The sequence below is a fragment of the Dendropsophus ebraccatus genome, chromosome 2, assembly GCF_027789765.1.
Source record: "Dendropsophus ebraccatus isolate aDenEbr1 chromosome 2, aDenEbr1.pat, whole genome shotgun sequence".
Classification (NCBI taxonomy): domain Eukaryota; kingdom Metazoa; phylum Chordata; class Amphibia; order Anura; family Hylidae; genus Dendropsophus; species Dendropsophus ebraccatus.
The window spans coordinates 151,262,531-151,285,397 of NC_091455.1; the positions used below are offsets into that span (position 1 = coordinate 151,262,531).

Sequence of the window (22,867 nt, forward strand, 5' to 3'; positions counted from 1 at the left end):
CCGGCAGATGGACGTGCCAGTAGGTCACAGAAATGACATGGTGCAGGAGCTGTGCCCCTGTCATCCACGGGGGGCCCGGCTGCTAGAGATAGCTGAGCACCCGTTGCAACGAGCCGAGCCTATAGTGCTGCAAGAAGGGAGAATCCTACCTTCGCCCCCCCATTCGGGGCTGTGCGGTGAGATTGCACAGCCCTGATGGTTGCTGTGACGTCAGGAAGCTTCCCCAAAGCCTCCTGATGTCACAGCTATGGAAGCTGATAAAGCTCAGCCTAAGGGCCCTATTACACAGGACGATTATCGTTCGAAAATCGTCAGATTGTTCAGATTTGCAATAATAGCAGACAACGATTAAACGACCAATGAGAAATCGTTGGTCGTTAGATCATTCGCAAATTGTTTACGTTGAATAAGTCGTTGTTCGTTCGTTCACAGTAGGGACGAACACAATAGCGACGTCAAGACGACGCAAGAACGATCATAAGTAATGATCATCGTTCCGTGTAATTGGGTGAACGATTGCAGGCCGTTCGCCATAGCGGTCGTTTGAGATCGTTTATCGTTGATCATTGAAAAATTGCTTTGTGTAATCGTACCCTAAGGCTGAGTCTGATCAGCTTTGCCTATTACAGGCATATTGTATTGCAGTGCTAATCAGCACTGCAATGCAATATGACAGTAATCAGGCGACTACATAGTGAAGTCCCCATGGTAGGACAATAAAATAAAGTGTAAAAAAAGCCCCCAATACAATAAATGTTGAAAAACAACGAAAATAAAAAAGTACACATATTTAATATCGCCGCGTGCGTAATCTCAGAATCAAAAAGAAAAGTTATAGCATCACATAGATACAACTGCATAAAGTGAGACAGGTTGGAATTTAAAAAATGGGCTCTGGTCCTGAAGGCCAAAATCAGTTCAGTCCTGAAGGGGTTAATATTCCTAGCTATGAAAAATATTTACCTTTACATTTTTGCACCAAGCGTAGTCTCGCATATAGTTTTTTACTGAAGGCTATACGGATTAGCTTCATGTGATACCTACCCTGTGGCCATTGCAGTCATATTAAATTTCTTTGATGATCTGTTCATTTAGCTATTCAGTCCATAGTCTCCAATTTGTGCAATGTAAGGCTACATTCACATGTCCGTTGTTCTGTCCGCAATTTTGGACAGAACATGAAACCAATGTTATTCAATGGTCCCGTTCACACGTCCGTACATGTATACGGGGCCGCGATCTGTGCCGCAAAAAAAAGGACGGATCCCTAGGGTAAAGAAGTGAAGAATGTAGTGCTCCATGAAGCGGTCGCGGGCTGCACTAAGGGTGTGTGAATATAGCCTAACAGAGCGCTGATTTTTAGCTTCCTGTTTGTTGTTTTATACAGCAAAAAATTGTCCCAGACGAGACCTGCAAGCTTAACTAAGCTTGTTGAGACGGAAATTTACTAGATAATAATGGTAATTCACTTATTAAGCCATGTTCACAGTATGTATAACATCGGCCGGGTCACAGAACAGCCGGTGTTACTGAAGATCATCCCAGCCAGTACTGCAGTATCAGCCAAATGATTTTCACTTCTGCTAAATTCAGATGCGGGCGCATCCAAATTCACCGCTGCAAACAATGGAGCCTGCGGCTGAACTGACAGGTTCTCTGCAGCCGCTATTCAATCAATAGCGGACACAAAAAACTTACATGTCAGTTTTTTTTGTGTGGCTGTTAGTGATTCTGGCCGGAGTGTACAGTATACTATGTATATATGTTTCTCACATAGGATCATGTGTGTGTTTTTAAAGGTTTTTAATCTTGTGTCTTTTTTGGATTGGATTTAAATAAAGAATACTTACTATATTGTGGAGGTGCAGACCTTGTTTTTCTGGATCTATTTTTCTTTTTGTATACCATGGTAGTTTTTGGGTCTGGATAGGACTAGCACTCCGGTACTATTGTATGTGGTGCCCGCCTTATATGTGTAGTGTATACTATGTATATACACTCCATCCGTGATTCCATAGACGGCAGAACAATGTAAGTTTCATATTAATCACGGCCTTTGTTGCAAAATGGCAACAATGGCCGTGATTAATATGAAACTTACGTAGTCAACATAGCCATAGGCTGTATATTATATAATAATAATAATGATAATAATAATAATAATAGATCACATTTAGTTCAATGGGATCTGAGAGGGAATCTTTTGTTCACCAGTGGTTGGAACAGAATAATGTAGAAAAAAAAACACAATTTTGCCTACCTTATTAAGAATGTCAAAGAGGTTTCAGTTTTGAATAACAGATTGATACATTGGAAAGTATTAATTTTGTACCCCCATCACATTAGGAGCAGTGATGCGGTGGTTGGACTCTCAGCGATAGGCGATAATATGCTCGGATGAAAACACGCTTTCAAGACATTTGGATCACTCTTCTCAACGTCTGACACAAGCTACTAGCTGAAACATGAAAATCCAGTGGACACAGATCACTCTTCTTCACCCCTGTGAGTGGCTAAGCAGGAACGAAAAGTTATAGGAAAGAGGAAGAAGAGGGCCTCAGTCAGGGCCGGACTGGGACTAAAAAGCAGCCTTGGCAGTCAAACCCTACCAGCCCACATGCAATACCTACGGTGTTTGTTTGCAGTGCCCCCAGAAGGTACCATTAACCAAGCAGTTAATCACTATACGATCACTATATTGGCCACAGTGAGATGTGTAGGTGATAACAATATATTTTACCGCCCGCACAAAAGATAAGATCAGCTGAAGTTTCTGTGTTAAAGCCCTTTTATGAAGGCCAATTATCAGACAGAGGAGCATTTCTAGCAATACTCCTTGCCAATGATCAGCCCGTGTAGCGGCCTTAAGGCAGAGCGCAATGCAACTCCGATTTACTAGGTCACAATCCTTGCCACTCATTTCATATGGTGACCTCCACCATCATCACAAGCAGGAAAAAAAAAAGGACCACAGAAACTATGACAGGAATAAGTGTCCACTACCATTACACAAAGAGCGATAAAATGGATAATACATAGGTTCACTGGAAAGTATTATTACACTGCCGACTATAGTACAGACTACAGAACTGATCAGATGCAGTCTCAGGCCATGTTCACACTCAGTATAACACCGGCTGTTCTGTGACCCAGGTGGATCACAGAACGTCCGGTGTTACTAAAACTCATGTATACTGAGACCAATAATACCAGTACACAAGGGGGAAATATTACCACCACAACCACTACCATCACCACCATATTGTTACCGACCAAATCCAGTATACTAAATCCAATAAAACACAGTACCAGATTACAAGTAACAAATATTACTACCACATACTGACTAACACAGCCACATACTGACTAACACCACCACATACTGACTTTCACCACGTACTAACACCACCGCTGCTACTGAATAATCCACTGTACACAGATCACTATCATCTGATACAGTCATATAAAGGTGGCCCCAGCTCTACACAGGTTACAGGTTACAGGCTATAGGTGTACACTATATAAATTACAGTGCAGTTATATCAGGTCACTCACAGGGGACGTCTTCTCTGATCAGAGTTCTTCTATTTTCATTTTCTTCTCCATCTGTCCTGGGCCGTTATAAGAACGTCTCCGAGCCACAAATCCACAGAATCTGCCAGACAGACATATTAGGCTCCTCACTCCAGCACCATCCTCATCTCTCTACTAATTGCACATCTGTACTGGTCCCTTTACACCCTCATTTAGTGAGTAGGCTGACACTATGTGATCCCCTTGTAGTATATGCCCCCCTCTGTGTGGTCCACTATAGTACATGCCCTATTGCATACACCCCCCGTGTAGTCCCCTTTCTAGATGCCCCCCACATGTTATCCATCTTATAGATGCCCTCCGTGTTATCCCCCTTATAGATGCCCCCCATGTTATCCCCCTTATAGATGGCCCCCATGTTATCCTCCTTATAGATGGCCCCCCATGTTATCCCCCTTATAGATAGCCCCCATGTATCCCCCCTGATAGATGGCTCCCATGTATCCCCCCTTATAGATAGCCCCCATGTATCCCCCCTTATAGATGGCCCCCATGTATCCCCCTTTATAGATGCCCCCCCGTCTGTGCAAAAAAAAATTAAAAATAAAACTCACCTGACAACTCGCTCCCCCACCGTGTCTCTCTCCTCCTCTCCTCCGGTCTGGCTAACAGCTGACGTGCGGCTCCCAGCTGTGTCCCGTCCCCGGCAGCACACACCAGTGAGCTCAGTGTGCGCCGGGGATGTTACTTCCGGCATAGCGTTTGCTTGTTATAGACGCTTGCTGTGCCGGAAATACTTCCCTGGCGCACACAGAGGTCACTGGTGTGTGCTGCCGGGGACGGGACCGGACAGATCCGGGATCTGCACGTCAGCCGTGGCCCGTCCCTGCCTCCCTCTTGTGATCGCAAGCAAAACCCTGCTTGCGGTCACAAGAGGGAATGGGAGGGGACAGTGCGGTGGCAAGGGAGGGCCTCGCGGGTCCTCCCTGGTAGCGGCCCGATTGCGGCGGCGACCGCGGTCGCTACGCCACTGCGTCTGACTATGCTGAAACAGAGCGGGGAGCAGACGTGCTGCAGCTCATTCTGACAATCAGTGCAGGTCTGAAGACTCGGAAACAGACTAGGACCAACCAAAACTTTTGACATGTCTCTTTGCCATGTCAAAAGTTTTTTATGATGACAGTGATACTTTAAGCCAAAAAAAAAGCCATGTGCCAAAAAACGCCTAGAGTGTTTCCACCTGCAAAGTGAAAATATAAAGACTGACCTTCGGTCAGTCAAAAAGGTGTGTTCTTGAATTTTATAGCCTTGAGTGCCCTGATTCCAATCTGCACTTTCCTTTGCCTCATTCTCTAGGAGCTAGTCCTGGGGAAAGCAGGTTAGAGTACCCTGACCGGTATTGGCATCAGCAGATAAGGATTTACTTTCTTATAAGAGAGTAGGAGTACAGAGTACAGACTTGTACAGCTTCCCTAGACTCCTCTTCTCCTGACATCAGGAGACATCAGACATCCTTGCCATCTCGCCTTTCCTGTCACATACCGCTGCCATGGCCCATAGCAGTCTGCAGTCATAGGAGAAGAGGGTGGTGGGACAGCTTGCACTCAGTCTACACATTCTGGCCAGGCAGGAATTAAAGAGATCAGGGTAGAAGAAAGATCCATACTTCTGTCCTTTGCACATCCCCAGAAGCCCCCAGCCCCCTCACTGCTCTCCTCAGTTGGTGTGTGGAGCAGCTCCTGATACCAGAGCCCTTCAGCAGGATTGTTAGTATATGCACTGTATGTCCTAATGTACATGTATAAATGTATAAACATATAAGCAGAGAATGTCAATGTGAGCTTTTTGAGCAACCATTTCTGTGACTGATGAATGCAGAAAACTCAGAATATGACAATACAAAGCATTTTTTTTAGTTTTTTTTTTTTTTACTATTATTTAAAAAGTAGTTAACAGAACCTGCTAGTTTAATCACAAACACCATGCACTTATACAGCTCTGTTGTAGGCATAATATAATAGTTATGGTTCTAGGAAGGCGAGAAGGGAGAAAAAAAACAAAAACAAGAAAAATGGTTAGGTGATTAAGGGATTTTCACCTATTAGAGTGTTAGAATAATGTTAGGATGCTACTACTTTACATTGGTGAGGGTCTGACTTCTGGGGTCCCCACTAATTATAGGGAATAGGATGCTGTTTTAGTGTTCTCAGTCAGCGGGTCTCCCAGAGTTTGGACCCCCACAATCATAAAATGATTCAGAAAGCTCACAGAAAGTGGGGTGTTTTACAGCAAAAGGATTTGTCCCTAGACTAATCCTGACTCCTGAATCGATAAATGAAATCTTTGTTGTATTTTTAATAGTAATATTATCCTGATGTAAAAAAGTAACACTTTCCAGAAAATGTTATATTTATATAGACTAAATTCAGCTACTACTGTGATGGTAAGGAACAAGTCAAATTTTCTTTTCATGACAGAAGTTACCCTCTGGCTAAACATGATACATTTTTTTCTGGCGAGAAAGCTACAGTAATTATCTTTCCTCGGGGGCAGCTATTTCAGCTTTAGGGCAGACGCTGAAAATTCTCTATTCGGCAGAAAATTTGGACGCTGTCTCTAGGCAAAGCAGGAGTGTCAAGTGGCAAGCAAAACATATAAAAGCCAGATGCATTTTAGCTCTTAGTTTCCACTGAAACATCGTGAGTGGAATAGAGCTTTAAATCCTACATTGGCGTATCTCATCCTTTTGTGCCACCATGTCAGTCTCTGGTTCAAGCTCTGTTAGTTGGGTAGCTTCTTCATCCCAAAGGTCAGGCTATTCCCTTGGTGGAGGCGCTTCTGGTGGTCGTATAAGTTCAGGGGGAATTGGTTTGGGCAGTGGAGGTCTTGGCCTTGGAATCGGAGGTGGATTAGGAGCTGGTCTTGGCTTGGGTGGTGGCGCAGGAGCAGGATTTGGAAGTGGTTTAGGAGGAGGACTAGGAGGAGGTTTAGGAGGAGGATTAGGAGGAGGTTTAGGAGCAGGACTAGGGGGTGGTTTTGGAGCAGGATTAGGGGGTGCTGGTTTAGGAGGAGGATTTGGTGGAGGAAGTTTGGGAGGCAGTGCAGCATTCAGTTTGGGGCGCTCATTGACTGCTGGTGGCTTAAGTTCAACTCTGGGAGGGGGGCCACGAGTTGTAGTCCCACAGCTACTTTCTAGGGCCACAGAAAAACAGACACTAGCAGGATTAAATGAGCGCTTTTATGCTTATGTGGAAAAAGTTAAACAGCTCCAACTTGAAAATCAGACTTTACAGACACAGCTGAACTTACTGACAGGAGGCACAACATCATCGTCCCCAGATTCCTCTTCCTCTGCCCCAGTGAATTACGAGCTTCAGCTAACAGATCTTAGAAACACAGTTGAAACTCTAACTCTGGAAAATGTCCGACATGAAATTGAACTTGACAATGTTAGGGGTGCCGCAGAAGAGCTTAAGACCAAGTAAGTACTACAATCTGTTTTTAAAGTATTTTGATTTGTTTAATGTTTACTTCTAGTAGTGTGGGGAAAATCCTATCAATAATTCGTTCAATGTGGTGTTAACAGGCCATTTTATTTCATGTCCTGAACAACAGATAATGTCGGTGGTGATAGGAGTAAGCGGTGATGGAAAATCACAGCTGAAACCTTTTTTACAAAGAGATAAGCTGCAGTGAGAGCGCTCGGCCAAGCTGATAGCTCCTGTGTATCTGGAGGAAGGGTGGAAGCTAGAAGATATAACGCAAGTTATTGAAGGTGTACTGCCACCTTAAGGGTAGAGATGATCGAACAGGGCCGAAGTTCAGGTTCGTACAAACCTGAACCATCTGCATTTGACTCCCGCTGCCTCTCTGGCCCGTGGAGAAGGTAGAGACAGCCAGAGTACCGCCTGGAAAACAGGGATACAGCCTAACTTTGAACCTGAACTTCGGCCCTGTTCGATCATCTCTACTTAAGAGATGCCGGCCTTGATGAAAAAAAAAATCATTCTTTATTTGTTTGCATAATTCACAACAAAATATGTATTGCTATATCAGCACCCAAAAAATGCACAGTTTGATGGAATTTTTCTTGCAGATTTCCTTGTTAATTGGAGGATTTGCTGCAGAAAATTTCTCCAACAAATCTGACCTATGTGAATTTACCCTTTTGGTGATTATACATGTTTTTTTATGTGTACTATATGAAAGCCTATAGTGTATGCTAGTAGCAGTGATAATGTATGCTACATGAAAGTCCATACAGTGTGTGCTAGTATCAGTTATAATGTGTTCTAGATGAAAGTCTGTACAGTGTATGCTAGTAGTGATAATGTGTGCTAGATGAAAGTCTGTACAGTGTATGCTATTAGTGATAATGTGTGCTAGATGAAATTCTGTATAGTGTATGCAAGTGATGTGTTCTAGATTAAAGTGTATACTGTGTGTGCTAGAAGTGATAGTGTGTGCTAGATGAAAGTCTGTACAGTGTATGCTAGTAGTGATAATGTGTGCTAGATGAAAGTCTGTAAAGTGTATGCTAGTGATGTGTTCTAGATTAAAGTCTATACTGTGTGTGCTAGAAGTGATAATGTGTGCTAGATTAAAGTCTGTAGTGTATGCTAGTAGTGATAGTGTGTGCTAGATGAAATTCTGTATAGTGTATGCTAGTAGTAATAATGTGTGCTAGATGAAATTCTGTATAGTGTATCCTAGTAGTAATAATGTGTGCTAGATGAAATTCTGTATAGTGTATGCTAGTAGTGATGTGTGCTTGATGAAATTCTGTATAGTGTATGCTAGTAATGATGTGTGCTAGATGAAATTCTGTATAGTGTATGCTAGTAATGATGTGTGCTAGATGAAAGTCTGTATAGTGTATGCTAGTAATGATGTGTGCTAGATGAAAGTCTGTATAGTGTATGCTAGTAATGATAATGTGTGCTAGATGAAAGTCTGTATAGTGTATGCTAGTAATGATAATGTGTGCTAGATTCAAGTCTGTATAGTGTACGCTAGTAGTGATAATGTGTGCTAGATTCAAGTCTGTATAGTGTACGCTAGTAGTGATAATGTGTGCTAGATGAAAGTCTGTATAGTGTATGCTAGTAGTGATAGTGTGTGCTAGATGAAAATCTGTATAGTGTATGCTAGTAGTGATAATGTGTGATAGATGAAAGTCTGTATAGTGTACGCTAGTAGTGATAATGTGTGCTAGATTCAAGTCTGTATAGTGTATGCTAGTAATGATAATGTGTGCTAGATGAAAATCTGTATAGTGTATGCTAGTAGTGATAATGTGTGCTAGATTCAAGTCTGTATAGTGTATGCTAGTAATGATAATGTGTGCTAGATGAAAATCTGTATAGTGTATGCTAGTAGTGATAATGTGTGATAGCTGAAAGTCTGTATAGTGTGTGCTAGTAATGATAATGTGTGCTAGATTCAAGTCTGTATAGTGTACGCTAGTAGTGATAATGTGTGCTAGATTCAAGTCTGTATAGTGTACGCTAGTAGTAATAATGTGTGCTAGATTCAAGTCTGTACAGTGTATGCTAGTATAAACAGATGGGAGATGAAGGCTACAGTCTTCAGTTAAGTGCAGATGATTGGTCGGGCTCCTAAGAATCAGATGCTAAAGATACACAATACATTTTAAAGGGAATGTGTCGCAAAGTAAAAAAAAATTTGAAAGTGTTAAAACTGAATTTGTTTTTTGTTTTTTTGTTAATTTAGATGTTTTTCTTTTTTTTTACATGTAAGGAAATATGAAAAATTAACAATCTAATTTTTCCTATTTCCCAGTGATGGCCACCAGGGGGAGCTCCACCAGGAAACTGCTGGTAAAAGCAGCCTGAAAGCTGGATGCTGAAAAGAAGAGGCAGTCCCTGTTCAACTGCTGTGACATCATCACCTCCCTCCTCTTTTCACAGGAGAACAAAGAGGGGAAAGGTGATACTATGTGTACTGCTGGGCAGCGCCATTTTGTTGTTGTCTGCACAGCAGTACACATAGAAGAAGCATGTCCCTAGCCTTTCATAATGCACCTCAGCTGCTGCAGAACCTCCTAATACACCTAAACCTGCACACAGCTCGCCCACACTCACCTCACTCACTTCTCACTACCCATCATCCGCATGCACATAGGTAGAGGAGGTGTGTGTATGTGTGTGTATATGTATATATATATATATATATATATATATATTTATATATACGTATGTATGTACAGGCTAATGCTCTCTGGCGTCAGTAGTGTCACACATTACACAGGTAGAGGTGGTGTGTGTGTGTGTGTGTATATATATATATATATATATATATATATATATATATACATACAGTGGTGCCTTGGATTAGGAGCATAATTTGTTCCGGGACGGCGCTTGTAATCCCAATCCACTCTTAAACCAAAGCAAATTTTCCCATAAGAAATCATAGAAATGCAGACAATTGGTTCCACACCCCAAAAATAAATATTTATTATTCTGAATAACATGTAAAACAGATTAAACAAACATTCAGAAACAGCAGAATCTGTGATATTATACGTTACTGTACAGTAATGGAGAGGATGGGAAACACAAGGACGGACAGAGACTGCAGGGAGCATGAAGGAATGAGCAGGACAGATGGGGACACATACATGCAGCGCTCTCTGTCCGGGGAGGGAGGGGTTACAGCTATGGAGAGATTACCTCCACAGTCCTGTCCCCTGATGTAAGCCCCAGCCTGAAGTGGATCTGCTATGATTTGGAAGGTGAGGGAGACTTCCTGGGTCAGAGTACAGGGCTGTAGACCCCGCTATGCAGACCATGCCCCTCCTCCACTCGCGCTCCCACCCAGTACAGGGAGCTCTTACACCAAAGCAATGCTCTTACACCAAGTCACAATTTTGAAAAACTGAGCTCTTAAACCAAAACACTCTTAATCCAAGTTATTCTTAAACCAAGGTACCACTGAATATATATATATATATATATATATATACAGGAGAGTACAGGCTATTGTTCTCTGGTATCAGCAGTGTCACACGTTACACAGGTAGAGGAGGTGTGTGTATATATATATATATATATATATATATATATATATATATATATATACATATATATAAGTGGGCAAAGTCCTGCAGCACTCCACAAATGTAATACAGGTTGGTGTCGAGCGGTAAGCACAAGGGACCAGTCGTGCCAAACTTATCGAAAGGTAGAAAACCGCAGCACTCCGGATAAATTCAAAAGAATGTGGTTTTTATTTTCACCCAAAAACTTGCAACGTTTCTCTCTCGCTGACACACTGCTTAATAAAGCTCTCAGCGGAACGTCGCAAGTTTTTGGGTGAAAATAAAAACCACATTCTTTTGAATTTATCCGGAGTGCTGCAGTTTTCTACCTTTCTATATCTATCTATATATATATATATATATATATATACATATACATACACCTCCTCTACCTGTGTAATGTGTGACACTGCTGATACCAGCGAGCAATATCCTGTAGTATCATATATATACAGTATATATATATATATACACACACACACACACACACAGAGGAGAGTACAGGCTATTGCTCTCTGATGTCAGACATTACACAGGTAGGGCAGCGAAGAAGCTGGGGGTAGGGGGGGGGTAGGCACACTGGGGTGACAGGGAGAAGCTGATGTGGCAGGGGGGAGGGAGGCTGGGGTGACAGTGGGGAGAGATGCTGGGGTGACAGTGGGGAGAGGCTGGGGTGACAGTGGGGAGAGATGCTGGGGTGACAGTAGGGAGAGATGCTGGGGTGACAGTGGGGAGAGATGCTGGGGTGACAGTGGGGAGAGATGCTGGGGTGACAGTGGGGAGAGATGCTGGGGTGACAGTGGGGAGAGATGCTGGGGTGACAGTGGGGAGAGATGCTGGGGTGACAGTGGGAGAGATGCTGGGGTGACGGGGGGAGAGGCTGGGATGACAGTGGGGAGAGGCTGGGGTGACGGGGGTGAGAGATGCTGGGGTGACAGGGGGGAGAGATGCTGGGGTGACAGGGGAGAGAGATGCTGGGGTGACAGTAGGGAGAGGCTGGGGTGACAGGGGGGAGAGATGCTGGGGTGACAGGGGGGAGAGATGCTAGGGTGACGGGGGAGAGAGATGCTGGGGTGACAGGGGGGAGAGATGCTGGGGTGACAGGGGGGAGAGATGCTGGGGTGACAGGGGGGAGAGATGCTAGGGTGACGGGGGAGAGAGATGCTGGGGTGACAGGAGGGAGGCGCTGGGGTGACAGGGGGGAGAGATGCTGGGGTGACAGGGGGGAGAGATGCTAGGGTGACCGGGGGGAGAGATGCTAGGGTGACAGGGGGGAGAGATGCTGGGGTGACAGGGGGGAGAGATGCTAGGGTGACGGGGGAGAGAGATGCTGGGGTGACAGGGGGGAGAGATGCTGGGGTGACAGGGGGGAGAGATGCTAGGGTGACAGGGGGGAGAGATGCTAGGGTGACAGGGGGGAGAGATGCTAGGGTGACCGGGGAGAGATGCTGGGGTGACAGGGGGGAGAGATGCTAGGGTGACAGGGGGGAGAGAGGCTGGGGTGACAGGGGGGAGAGAGGCTGGGGTGACAGGGGGGAGAGAGGCTGGGGTGACAGGGGAGAGAGATGCTGGGGTGACGGGGGAGAGATGCTGGGGTGACAGGGGGGAGAGATGCTGGGGTGACGGGGGAGAGATGCTGGGGTGACAGGGGGGAGAGATGCTGGGGTGACAGGGGGGAGAGATGCTAGGGTGACAGGGGGGAGAGATGCTAGGGTGACCGGGGAGAGAGATGCTGGGGTGACAGGGGGGAGAGATGCTGGGGTGATGGGGGGGGAGCTGATGTGGGGCACAGGGAGAAGCGCGGTAGAGGCAGGCTGGTCCCCCGTTACGGGGCCGGAGTGAGCTGGGCGTCCGCCCCCACTAACCTTGCAGCAGACCGCAGACCAGCCAGGACGGCCCCCCCCCAGTATAGTTACGGGGCCGGAGTGAGCTTTGGGCACAGAAAGGCTGTAATACACCCTCCCGGAAGCTCACAGCTGCAGCCCCTCGGTGCCTGCATTCTCTCCTGCTCTGCAGCGCAATGTCACATGGCCGCCGAGCAGGAGAGAATGCAGGCACCGAGGGGCTGCAGCTGTGAGCTTCTGGGACGGTGTATTACAGCCTTTCCGTGCCCGAAGCTCACTCCGGCCCTGTAACTATACTGGGGGGGGACCGTCCTGGCTGGTCTGCGGTCTGCTGCAAGGTTAGTGGGGGCGGACGCCTAGTCCGACGCTGGGGGGGGGGGGGGGGAGAGCTGCACAGAATTCTCCTGCCCACTCACTGTGCGGTCTCTCTCCTCCCCTGTTCTCCTTCCTCCTGCAGGGACTTAAAAAAAATGGCCACCCCTCCCCAGGTAAGCTGTGTACTGCGCATGTCTATGCACATGCGCAGTACACAGTGACGGAGCCTCCAGTTTGAGTGAACCAGACGGACTCCGTCGGTTCACTTCAATGTTATAGAGGTGCCGTATAGTGTCTGTGTGTATGTCGTGAAATGACGTCACACACAGACACTATTAAAATGGCAGCCCCCTGTGCATACATTAGTTTGAATAAAAGACACTCAAGACCTATGTTAAAAAAAAAAAAAAAAATAATACAACACACCTATTTTTTCTTGTTACTTTTTATTAAAAAATTTTCAAAAATGTGACACTGTCCCTTTAAAAGCTTGAATTTGAATGTGACCTTATAACACAATTTTGACTGTCATTATACATTTACCTGGAAGCAAAAAGCTGCACCCATACCACATTATGAAAACATGGGCAGTGTCAGCTGAGTATACAAGGTTTAAATATGGTTCCAGGATGCTTCTATTGAAAATAAAATTCTACACTCTTCAAAGAATTTTTACATATAATCTCTGAAACTGTGTTTAAATTGCTGTAACAAAATTTAAAAATAACATTTATTGTAATCTACCATCAGTAAGTTGTAAGCAGATTCAAGAAAAATCATGTACATGAATATACTTTTCTTTTAGGGTGGGTTTTAGACAAAGTGCTTTCCTGTAAAAACATTATTAAATATGCCATGGCCAATGCATGGCATTAATGAAAATTAAATATGCTACACCCATATGATAGCTGGGAGTCAATAGGCAAATATAAGACACTATGCTTTCTGTTAATTGTTATTTGTTACTTATTTTTAGACACTATGCTTTCTGTTAATTGTTATTTCTTACTCATTTTTAGACACTATGCTTTCCAGTAATTGTTATTTCTTACTTATTTTTAGTTAGGTGGATTTTTTTCTTAAATTCTGCAAGCTATAGGTCTGGGCATTTTTTCATCCAGTTTATAGCATTTTTCCACTCATAGACCCCTATTGGTTAAAAAACCATGAGGGGAGATTTATAAAAATAGTGTAAAGTAAAACTGGCTCAGTTGCCCCTAGCAACCAATCAGATTCCACTTTTCATTCCTCACAGACACTTTGGATAATGAAAGGTGGAATCTGATTGGGCACTTGGGGGCAACTGAGCCAATTCTACTTTACACCATGTTTGATAAATCTACCCCCATGTTCTTCAAGCCACGTCAAGTTCTTAAATAGAAGATAAAGGTAAAGTCCCACAAAACTTAAAAAATGCAGACAGGCAGAGGGGGTGTGAAAAAAATAATAAACAATGTAAATCTAGCCTTGTGCCCCGTAGCGCTGCTCTCAGGTCCTGTTGACAGGCGCCGGAGTCCTGCATCTCTCCTAGCTGCAAGGTCACATACCCGGCTGAGTGATTGCCTGCTAAGCCAATCAATGACTGGGTCACTGACGGGCTGAACAGGCAATCGCTTACTTAGGCCATGGCGTTGTAGCTGGAAGAGCTGGGTTTGTAACATATGCAGCTTCCAGCAGAACAAGACAGCATCGCAATTGAGGCAAGAGGAGGGATACGCTTACCTGTTTATTATTTTCTCCCACCCCTCTGCCTGCCATTTTTCAGCCTCAAAAAATACCATGCAAAAAGTATGTCTGAAGGATGTCTTATAGTCAGGAAAAGTAGTTGTATTGCATTTAATTTTTATGACAGTTACATTGATATAATTATTATTATTATTATTATTATTTTTAGATACGAATTAGAATTGGGAGTTAAATATCAACTGGAAACTGACATTGCAGCAATGAAACGGGTAAACTTACTTTGTGTATCCTAAAAGAAAGCTGTGGTAGAAGAAATAAAATATTTGTTTATTTAATGACTTTAACTTTAAATGACAGGATATCGAGGCTGCCACTGAACTGCGCTCTGTACTGGAACAAAGATTCTCAGCAGCACTTGATGACCTAGAATTCCTGAAGAAGACACATGAAGAGGTAAGCCAGTGTGCCAGCTACACTCTACTAGACTGCATAAAACTAACACAGAGTATTCCTACTTGATAAGTTAACAATAAATCAGCAGCACTACACAAAGTCTCAGTGTAGCCTTAGAAGACCTAAGTATATATGTTATATACTGTATAAGTGGTATATGTGATGTCATGTAGAAAGAGCAAGCATGAAAACATCAGAGGCAAGCTTTCAACACATTAGTACTATACACTTGAATGAGATCTTCCCAAAAACTCACAATACTTATGGATCTCAATAAATCAGCACAAACCTAACTGAGACCATCTTATAATAATTTTCCAGAATAATCATAGTGAAAGACATTATGAGTAAAGTAAACAAAATATTCTGAATATTACTTGTTGTGATGGGTGGCCGATTTGTCTCTAATAAATTGTGCTTCTTCTTTCAGGAACTGTCCACATTACAGAGTAAACTTGGAACTTCCGCAGAAACATCAGTCTCACTAATTGAAGTTGATGCCGCTAAGTCATTCGATCTCACAAGTGCTTTAAATAAAATGAGAGCAGAATATGAGAAATCTGTCCAGCAACACAAAGAAGACGCAGAGACATACTTCAGAGCCAAGGTAACATACAGTGTATACTGAGAGAAGTGTGAGAAGCCCATAGTTCGGTCAATAATACATCCTTATATACATTCTTTGTCATTTACACTTTAAGGCTAGGTTCACACCATGTAAAAACAACGGGCGTATTTCATAAAGCGGACGTTTATGTGCAAACAATGCCTGTTATTTGTGAAATAACTGCCGATGTTTGCCCAACAACGGCCATTGCTATGAAATACGGCCGTTGTTTTTACAAAGTGTGAACCTAGCCGAAGGGTATTTTCACATGGAGGGAATATACAGTTGATTGTAGCAAATACACCTGTGAAAAATCTTCAACATATTGCAGCAGCAGCAGCGATGCTGAAAAAATGAACTTTAAAAAAATGCTAAATAAAAAAACACAGACAATTGACATGCAAATTCACTGCTCAAAACCCACAGCTATGGTAGAAACACTGCAGCAAAATTTGCTATTGCAGTTAAAAAATAACTAAATAATAAAAAAAATAATATATATATATATATATATATATATATATATATTATATGTCAATTAATGCAATCAGTTTGTTTCTCTGTTTTCTCTCTACATTGTGGTCATAGACATAAAGGATGTGGGAAGATAGTTATAATTGTAACATAATACAAGGTATATCAGTCATTAAATAACCATAAAATATTCTTATTTACACAGATTGAAGAAATAAACAGTGAAACAGCCAAGACTTCAGAAGTTGTAGCCACAGTAAAAACAGAAATTACAAGCACAAAGAAAGAATTACAGACAATGAATGCAGAACTACAGTCCCTCTTGGCAGTGGTATGTATCTTATGGACACATTTTCAAGCAGATTGTAGTTTAGCTTTTTTTTATTTCCTTTAAAACAATGTAATCTTTGTGTTCTAAATTTATAAGATGTAAGTTTTGTTGATTTTATGTACTGTATACAACCCCCTACTAACGTTCCACTAGTTCAATAACATGATTTCCCTGCTGCTGCCTTTTCTAAGTACAGATCACTCCTGCTGCAAGGGACCACACCACCAGTTTAAAGAGACTGTCAGTAGGTTTATGCTGTCCTATATAAGGGTGGTATAAACTAGTGACAGAAAAACTGAACAGAATGATGTATCATAATGTATCCAGGGATATTGTCCTGAATAACATGGACAATTAGTCCTCTCCATTCTGTGCGTGAGCCCAGTAGTCCTGGATATTCATGAGATGCAGAAAACTCTGTCTACTATCTACTAATTGGAAGTTATGTATTCATGCATCAATCAACAGCTAGAGGGTGGGGGAGGGGAGTGGCAAGAATCCCATTCTCCTGTATATCAGGAGAACGACTGGACAAAATGATGGAAGTAATACACCGACCTCAGCATTTCTGTCACTAGTTTTTACTGCCCTCATTTAAGGCAGTATAAACCTAGTGACAGATTCCCTTTTACCTTGGGGTCTTGTTAAAGGCTACATATCACAACGATTCTCCCTGCATAGTGACATCCACTCTTTGCCTACGCTGAGGATCAGGCTTAAAGCATAACTATAAAATATTTTGACCTTTCAGTTTTAGTTAGCTTATGGCATGATAAGAATTTTTGCAATATACATTAATAACCTAAAATGAACAGTTTTTTTAAATACATAAAGCCAAAAGTCCCCTCTGAGCTCTCTTTGCCTCTGACTTATTTCTGCATTCCTGCTGGACACGCCCCCTCCCTGGAGATCTGTACCAAGTGTACAGACTCTGACAGGAGGATCAGATAACAGCCCTGACACAGAGAGAAACGAAACCTCCTCCCCCCCTCCCCTCACCTCACCTCCTAGCAGCACGTTCTCCCCCCTCCCCTCACAGAGGTGACTTAGCAGAGCTGAGGGTGTTGTGTGTGAGGAGCAGCGCAGGGGAAGAGCTGGATGGAGGGACAAGTACCCAGTGCTTCACCCAGGGGGGACATGCCAGCCATGACTCCAATGTACTGCATGAGGCAGAGTGGGTGAGTCATTGAGGGGAGGACTACAAGTCCCAGCACAACACAGCTGTAGTCCTTCCATAGTACATATAACATTCCCTATCAGATGTATGTAGCAGGTGCCCCCACCTCCATGGCTGACATTATCTTACAGTGTAATGAGAACAGATGACTGTATCTAATCCCACTGTGTGTGATACCATCTGCTGGGGCTCTGTATCTAATCTTACATTGTGATACTGTATGCTGGGGCTGTATCTAATCCTGCTATGTGTGATACATCTGCTAAGGTGCTGGTCAGTGACTGGAGGGACCCAGCCAGGTTTATGAGGGATAGGCCACGCCCACTTTCTCTCAGCCAGGAGAAAAATTCATTTATTCTTCTGAGCCAAACAACTGGGGATATCTCAGCGAGCGCACACACTATATACACAGTTTATGGCTCTTTTTAAAGGGTAACACGTGGGCTTTTTATTTCAGGAATTTCATTTTTTGGCTACTGAAATTATAGTATCGCTTTAAATGGATAAGTCCCACGCTTAGTGAGTACTGCCCACAAGCTTTATTAATTAGAATAGGGCTTGTGCACAGGACCTGTCTTCAATGGGATGTATCCACGGCAACCCAATCTTCTGCCATCAACTGAGGTACCCTGTCATTATAACTATCAAAATCAAAATCAACAGTAGTAAATCAACATGTCATATAGAACAAGTTTGCAATTTACTTCTTTTTAGTTCTCATGCTTTAAAACAAAGCTTCAGGTCCAGTCTCCTGAAGGCAGCTTTTTAGTTTTGTGCTGGTTGAAAAAAAAAGAGACTAAATACATGAAGGCCCTATCATCAAGACTATAAAGCTGTCTTCAGGAGACTGGACCTGGATTTCAGATAACTATAGATTTGTTTTAAAGCATGATAACTTAAAAAAAATAATAATATTAATAATAAATGTAAATTACAAACTTGCTTTACATCACCTGTTGAAAAGTTATGAAAGTTATGATGAAAGGGCCCATTTACACTGAGCAAAACAGGCGGAAATCCTGCCTGCCTCACTGTCTCAATGTGATGTCTCGTGGCCCTCTGTTCTCAATTGTCAATTCTTTGAGCAGAGAACGAGACATTACATTGAGACAGTAAAGGCGGAATTTCGAGTGGAGTCCGTGGAACAGGTTCCACTCACTGTTTTGCTTACTGTTAAAGGGGTTATCCAGCGCTACAAAAACATGGCCACTTTTCCCCCTCTCTTGTCTCCAGTTCAGGTGTTGTTTGCAATTAAGCTCCATTTACTTCAATAGAACTGAGTTTGAAACCCCACCCAATCTGGAGACAAGAGAGGGGGGAAAGTGGCCATGTTTTTGTAGCGCTGGATAACCCCGTTAATAAGCCCTTCAGGACAAGAACTGTTTGTGGTCAGCCACCTTAACTTCAAAAAGAAAGGTATAAGGTTGTGATGATATAAAGGTATATGGTTATGATGCTTTTTTCCCCAGTTTATTTCCACTTGCAGTTGTGTTGATTCTTTTTTCTTATTGAATTTGTAATTATGTATATTGTATACATATGGACAAAAATAAAATTGTACAACCTCTTGTTGGTGAGAAATAAACAAAATACTTGCACTTTAAAAGCTTCTTAACGTCTATGGAAAAGCAGGGTCGAGTATGTTTGGTTTAAGTTCCCTGGCCCTTTAGTTTTCCAGAAGATAACCCATGGTCTGACAGAGGCTTACCTACCCCTCTGTTTTCATATTTATGTGTATGGGGTGAAAGGGAGAGATAGTACTTGGATGAAAGAATGTTCGGCTGGTAGCTGCAAAAGGTGTATACTTAGGCTCAAATGTTATGTAGATATAAATCAGTAACTATCTAAGAAATATCTTTTACTATTTCCTTAGAATTACACACTAGAAAGCAATCTGGCTGAAGTAGTCGCACGATCCAGTGTGGGAGTGGCTGAGTATCAGGCACAAATAACCAGCTATGAATCAGCAATCGAATCAGCAAAGGTGGAACTACACAAAATTATTGTCAACTACCAGGAATTGCTGGATATAAAACAAGCCCTAGACGTTGAAATTTCCACCTATAAGAAACTCCTGGAGGGCGAAGACATCAAGTAAGTATAAAACTTTGTCATCCATTACCATCCTTCATCATAATCATCCTGTGTGTAAACAACTGATTAAAGTATTATTTAGTGGAATATACATTATTTATACTTAAAAAAACAAGCTCCATTATGCTCCATTTATTCTGTCTGCAGTATTTACACAAACAATACTTTTTGTTAGATTTGTATATTCTTAAGAGAGAAAAAGACAAAAAACAACAACACAATCTGTGTTAACACTTTAAAAAAAAAACAATTCAAGTTCGCACATATGATATACTCTCTGTAATTCCTATAGATTTCCAGACGTAGGAGTCTTAACAGGAGGAACTTACACTTACTCATGTAAGTATGACTTGTAATATGTTTCTTAAAGTTGTAGTATGTAAACACACAAAATATATATATCGATTTGGGCAAGGTGGGAATGGGGTTAAAAATGAAATGCATGTGTACTAAGCCTCATATATATCCTGAGTTATTTATTATATTTACTTCTTTTTTCCAGCTGACGCTGGCTTTCAGAAGAAAGAGCTGTTGTCTAACGGTAAGGCAAACTAAGCTGAATAACCAATCATAGGTAGCCATACTGGTTAGGATCCAACAGTTCCTGATACAACTGATCATCAGGATGCATCAAGCTGATCATACAAATGAAATAAACATTGTCAGAACCCCTCAATTTTGGAAAAATTAATCAATAGCCTCATATTTATAGGGCCTCCCCACTAGAGAACCAGACAGGAGCTGGATTTCAACATCTCCCATCATGGCCATGGCACACGATACTTAAAGCGTAACTGTCATGTTTTTTTTTTATTGCAGAAATCAGTAGTATAAGTGATTTTAAGAAACTCTGTAATAGGTTTCATCAGCCAAAAAAGCCTCCTTCTGTACTCGAGAAGCAATTTCCCAGCCTCCCCCCCTGACTTCTTATCTGTGCATTATCAGGCAAACACGTCTTCATTACAGAGAAGCCAGTGAAGACGGGCTCTGCTCTCTCCATTGTAAGCCTATGAAGGGGGGAGGGGCTGAGGGAGATGAGGGAGCAGGAAGAGGTGACATGAAGGTCAGCTGTTTGTAGACTGTCTGGGCACCTAAAACGCTAAATTCAGGTGTCAGAAAGGTCAGTGCTTATCTATGAACTTACTGAGAGAAGATTGCAGGGTGTTGTGCTTTGCAGGACTGCTCCGTTCTCAGTCACTCCTAACAGCCCCTCCCTTCTCCATAGCCACATAATGGAGACAGAAATCCTGCTTCATTTGATGTGAGGGGGGAGGCTGGGAGATTGCTTTTTCAGTACAGAAGGAAACTCTTTTAGTACATAAAACCTATTACAGAGTTTCTTAAAATCGCTAGTACTATAGATATTTAATGTTTTCAGAAAAATGGCCCTGAAATGACAGTTACGCTTTAAATTCACATTGCATGATTAGAGATGGGTGCCCCACAAGCTTTCTCAAGTCTGATCATTCGGCATTTGAATACCAATGGCTGAAGAAGTTAGATGCAGCCCAAGGGAGTCTTGGAGAACATGGATAGAGCCATGCATGATCTATATTACAAGTAGAGATGAGCGAATGGGTTCGGGTTAGAGTCCATCCGAACTCGAACGTTCGGCATTTGATTAGCAGGGGCTGCTGAACTTGGATAAAGCTCTAAGGTTGTCTGGAAAACATGGGTACAGCCAATGACTATATCCATGTTTTCCACATAGCCTTAGGGCTATAACCAACTTCAGCAACCACCGCTAATCAAATGCCGAAAGTTCATCTCTAATTACAAGTTAATTTATACTCTGTTAAAAGATTAACTGGCTAAAGGTGTTTTGCTTAGTAAACGCTTGGTATTGCCAATAAGGCCAGAATCCAGCCCTATTTTAATAGTTGTGTAAAGATAGCACATATGGTGTAAGGGTATGTGCACACTGAGTAATTCTGATGGAAACTCCGTCGCAGAATTCTCAGCTTGCGCCCGCTCGCGGACTGTGGCGGGCGCGTGCTTCTCCGCCCATGTCATAGACTCCTTTCTATGCACGGGCGGATTCCGCCCTCCATCCAAAGAATGAACTTGATCATTCTTTGGACGGATGAAAGAATCTGCCCATGCATAAAATAGAGTCTATAACACGGGCAGAGACGCCCACTCACGCCACAGTCCGCAAGCGGGCGCAAGCTGAGAATTCCGCGACGGAGTTTCTGTGCACATACCCTCACAGACTAATAAGGGCCACATTGTCTTTGCTCCATTATTTGGTGTTTTTGCGCACAGGATACATTTTTGAGCAACATTTATCAAGGTGTTTGCGTTATTTTTGAGCAGTTTAGGCTAGCTGCGCCATGTTTGAAATTTTTTTGTTCGGAGGGGGCGTGGTGGAGTGAATTAGCAACTTTTTAGCGAGAATTATGTGCAAATGTTTTTTTTTGCACAAAAAAAATAACATTGTGCAGCAAGACTCCAGTCAGACCTGGCATAGTTTTTAGTCAAGCTGCTAGCCTCCTCCCCCCCCAAAAAAAAAATAAATAAATAAACTGCGCAAAATTTATCAAGGCCTGTGCTCCTAATGATACATTTTTCACATGTACTGTATTTTTTTACACTGCACATAAAAAGTAGGCAAGCAGAAGAATGATTGCGCAAATGGTAAATGTCCCCCTAAATGTCACTTTTTCTTTTCTTTCAGCTGACTTACTCTGAACTCAGGACATGACCATACGTTCAGGAGAAGACAGATGATGACACCTCATGATGCTTGCTGATATACTTCCTTTGTGCTTGAGAACGTCATGATAGCCTAACTGCAATTTCTTTTTTAACGATTCCTACTTTTACTGAGCAAATTCTGTGCATTTTCTATGAATAAATGGTTTAGTCTCTGCATTTTTGGTGGCATTCTGGAAAATGTATCATTTACAGTAATCGCTAATAGACCCTTAGGAGTTTGAGTCAAGCCCCCTTAGCGGCCTTGCCGGCTACCTGATTCTCTACTATGAAGATAATGTAGTGCCTCTAAGTTGCACAGGTGACAAAAGTTTCTCGACATTAGATTGACTCGGCACGCCCTGCCAGATTTCCTGGAATAACATCACACAGGGATACAGATTAAACTCTTAAGGAAATTTCTTGAGAAAAGATATTAGTAAAGAGTTTGATTAAAAAACAAACAAACATAATAGTACATGTAAAGCATAAGTGTGCACTCGATTCAGTGTTTTGGTAAAGGGTTTGGCCACTTAATAGTAAAATTACTCAGTGTACAGCATTAGTAAGTGTACTTACTGTATATACTGACAGC

The 22,867-nt window shown here is 42.5% G+C and overlaps 1 protein-coding gene across 1 annotated transcript; it reads left to right on the plus strand.

Annotated features, from left to right (window-relative positions):
* The first annotated feature begins 6,290 nt into the window (after positions 1 to 6,290).
* LOC138784705 (thread biopolymer filament subunit gamma-like) lies at positions 6,291 to 22,414 on the plus strand. Its single transcript, XM_069960363.1, has 9 exons — positions 6,291 to 7,015; positions 14,651 to 14,711; positions 14,800 to 14,895; positions 15,326 to 15,502; positions 16,182 to 16,307; positions 19,358 to 19,578; positions 19,871 to 19,917; positions 20,081 to 20,119; positions 22,256 to 22,414. The coding sequence occupies exons 1-9, from the start codon at positions 6,291 to 6,293 to the stop codon at positions 22,267 to 22,269; spliced, it is 1,506 nt and encodes a 501-aa protein (XP_069816464.1). The 3' UTR covers positions 22,270 to 22,414.
* The last annotated feature ends 453 nt before the right edge of the window (positions 22,415 to 22,867 follow it).

Bases quoted from the DNA above. Each gene is read 5' to 3' on its own strand.
- LOC138784705 (XM_069960363.1), top strand. From the start codon at position 6,291: ATGTCAGTCTCTGGTTCAAGCTCTGTTAGTTGGGTAGCTTCTTCATCC. The intron at 14,896-15,325 runs GTAAGCCAGTGT...TTCTTCTTTCAG, and splicing joins TGAAGAAGACACATGAAGAG to GAACTGTCCACATTACAGAG. The intron at 19,918-20,080 runs GTAAGTATGACT...TCTTTTTTCCAG, and splicing joins AGGAACTTACACTTACTCAT to CTGACGCTGGCTTTCAGAAG.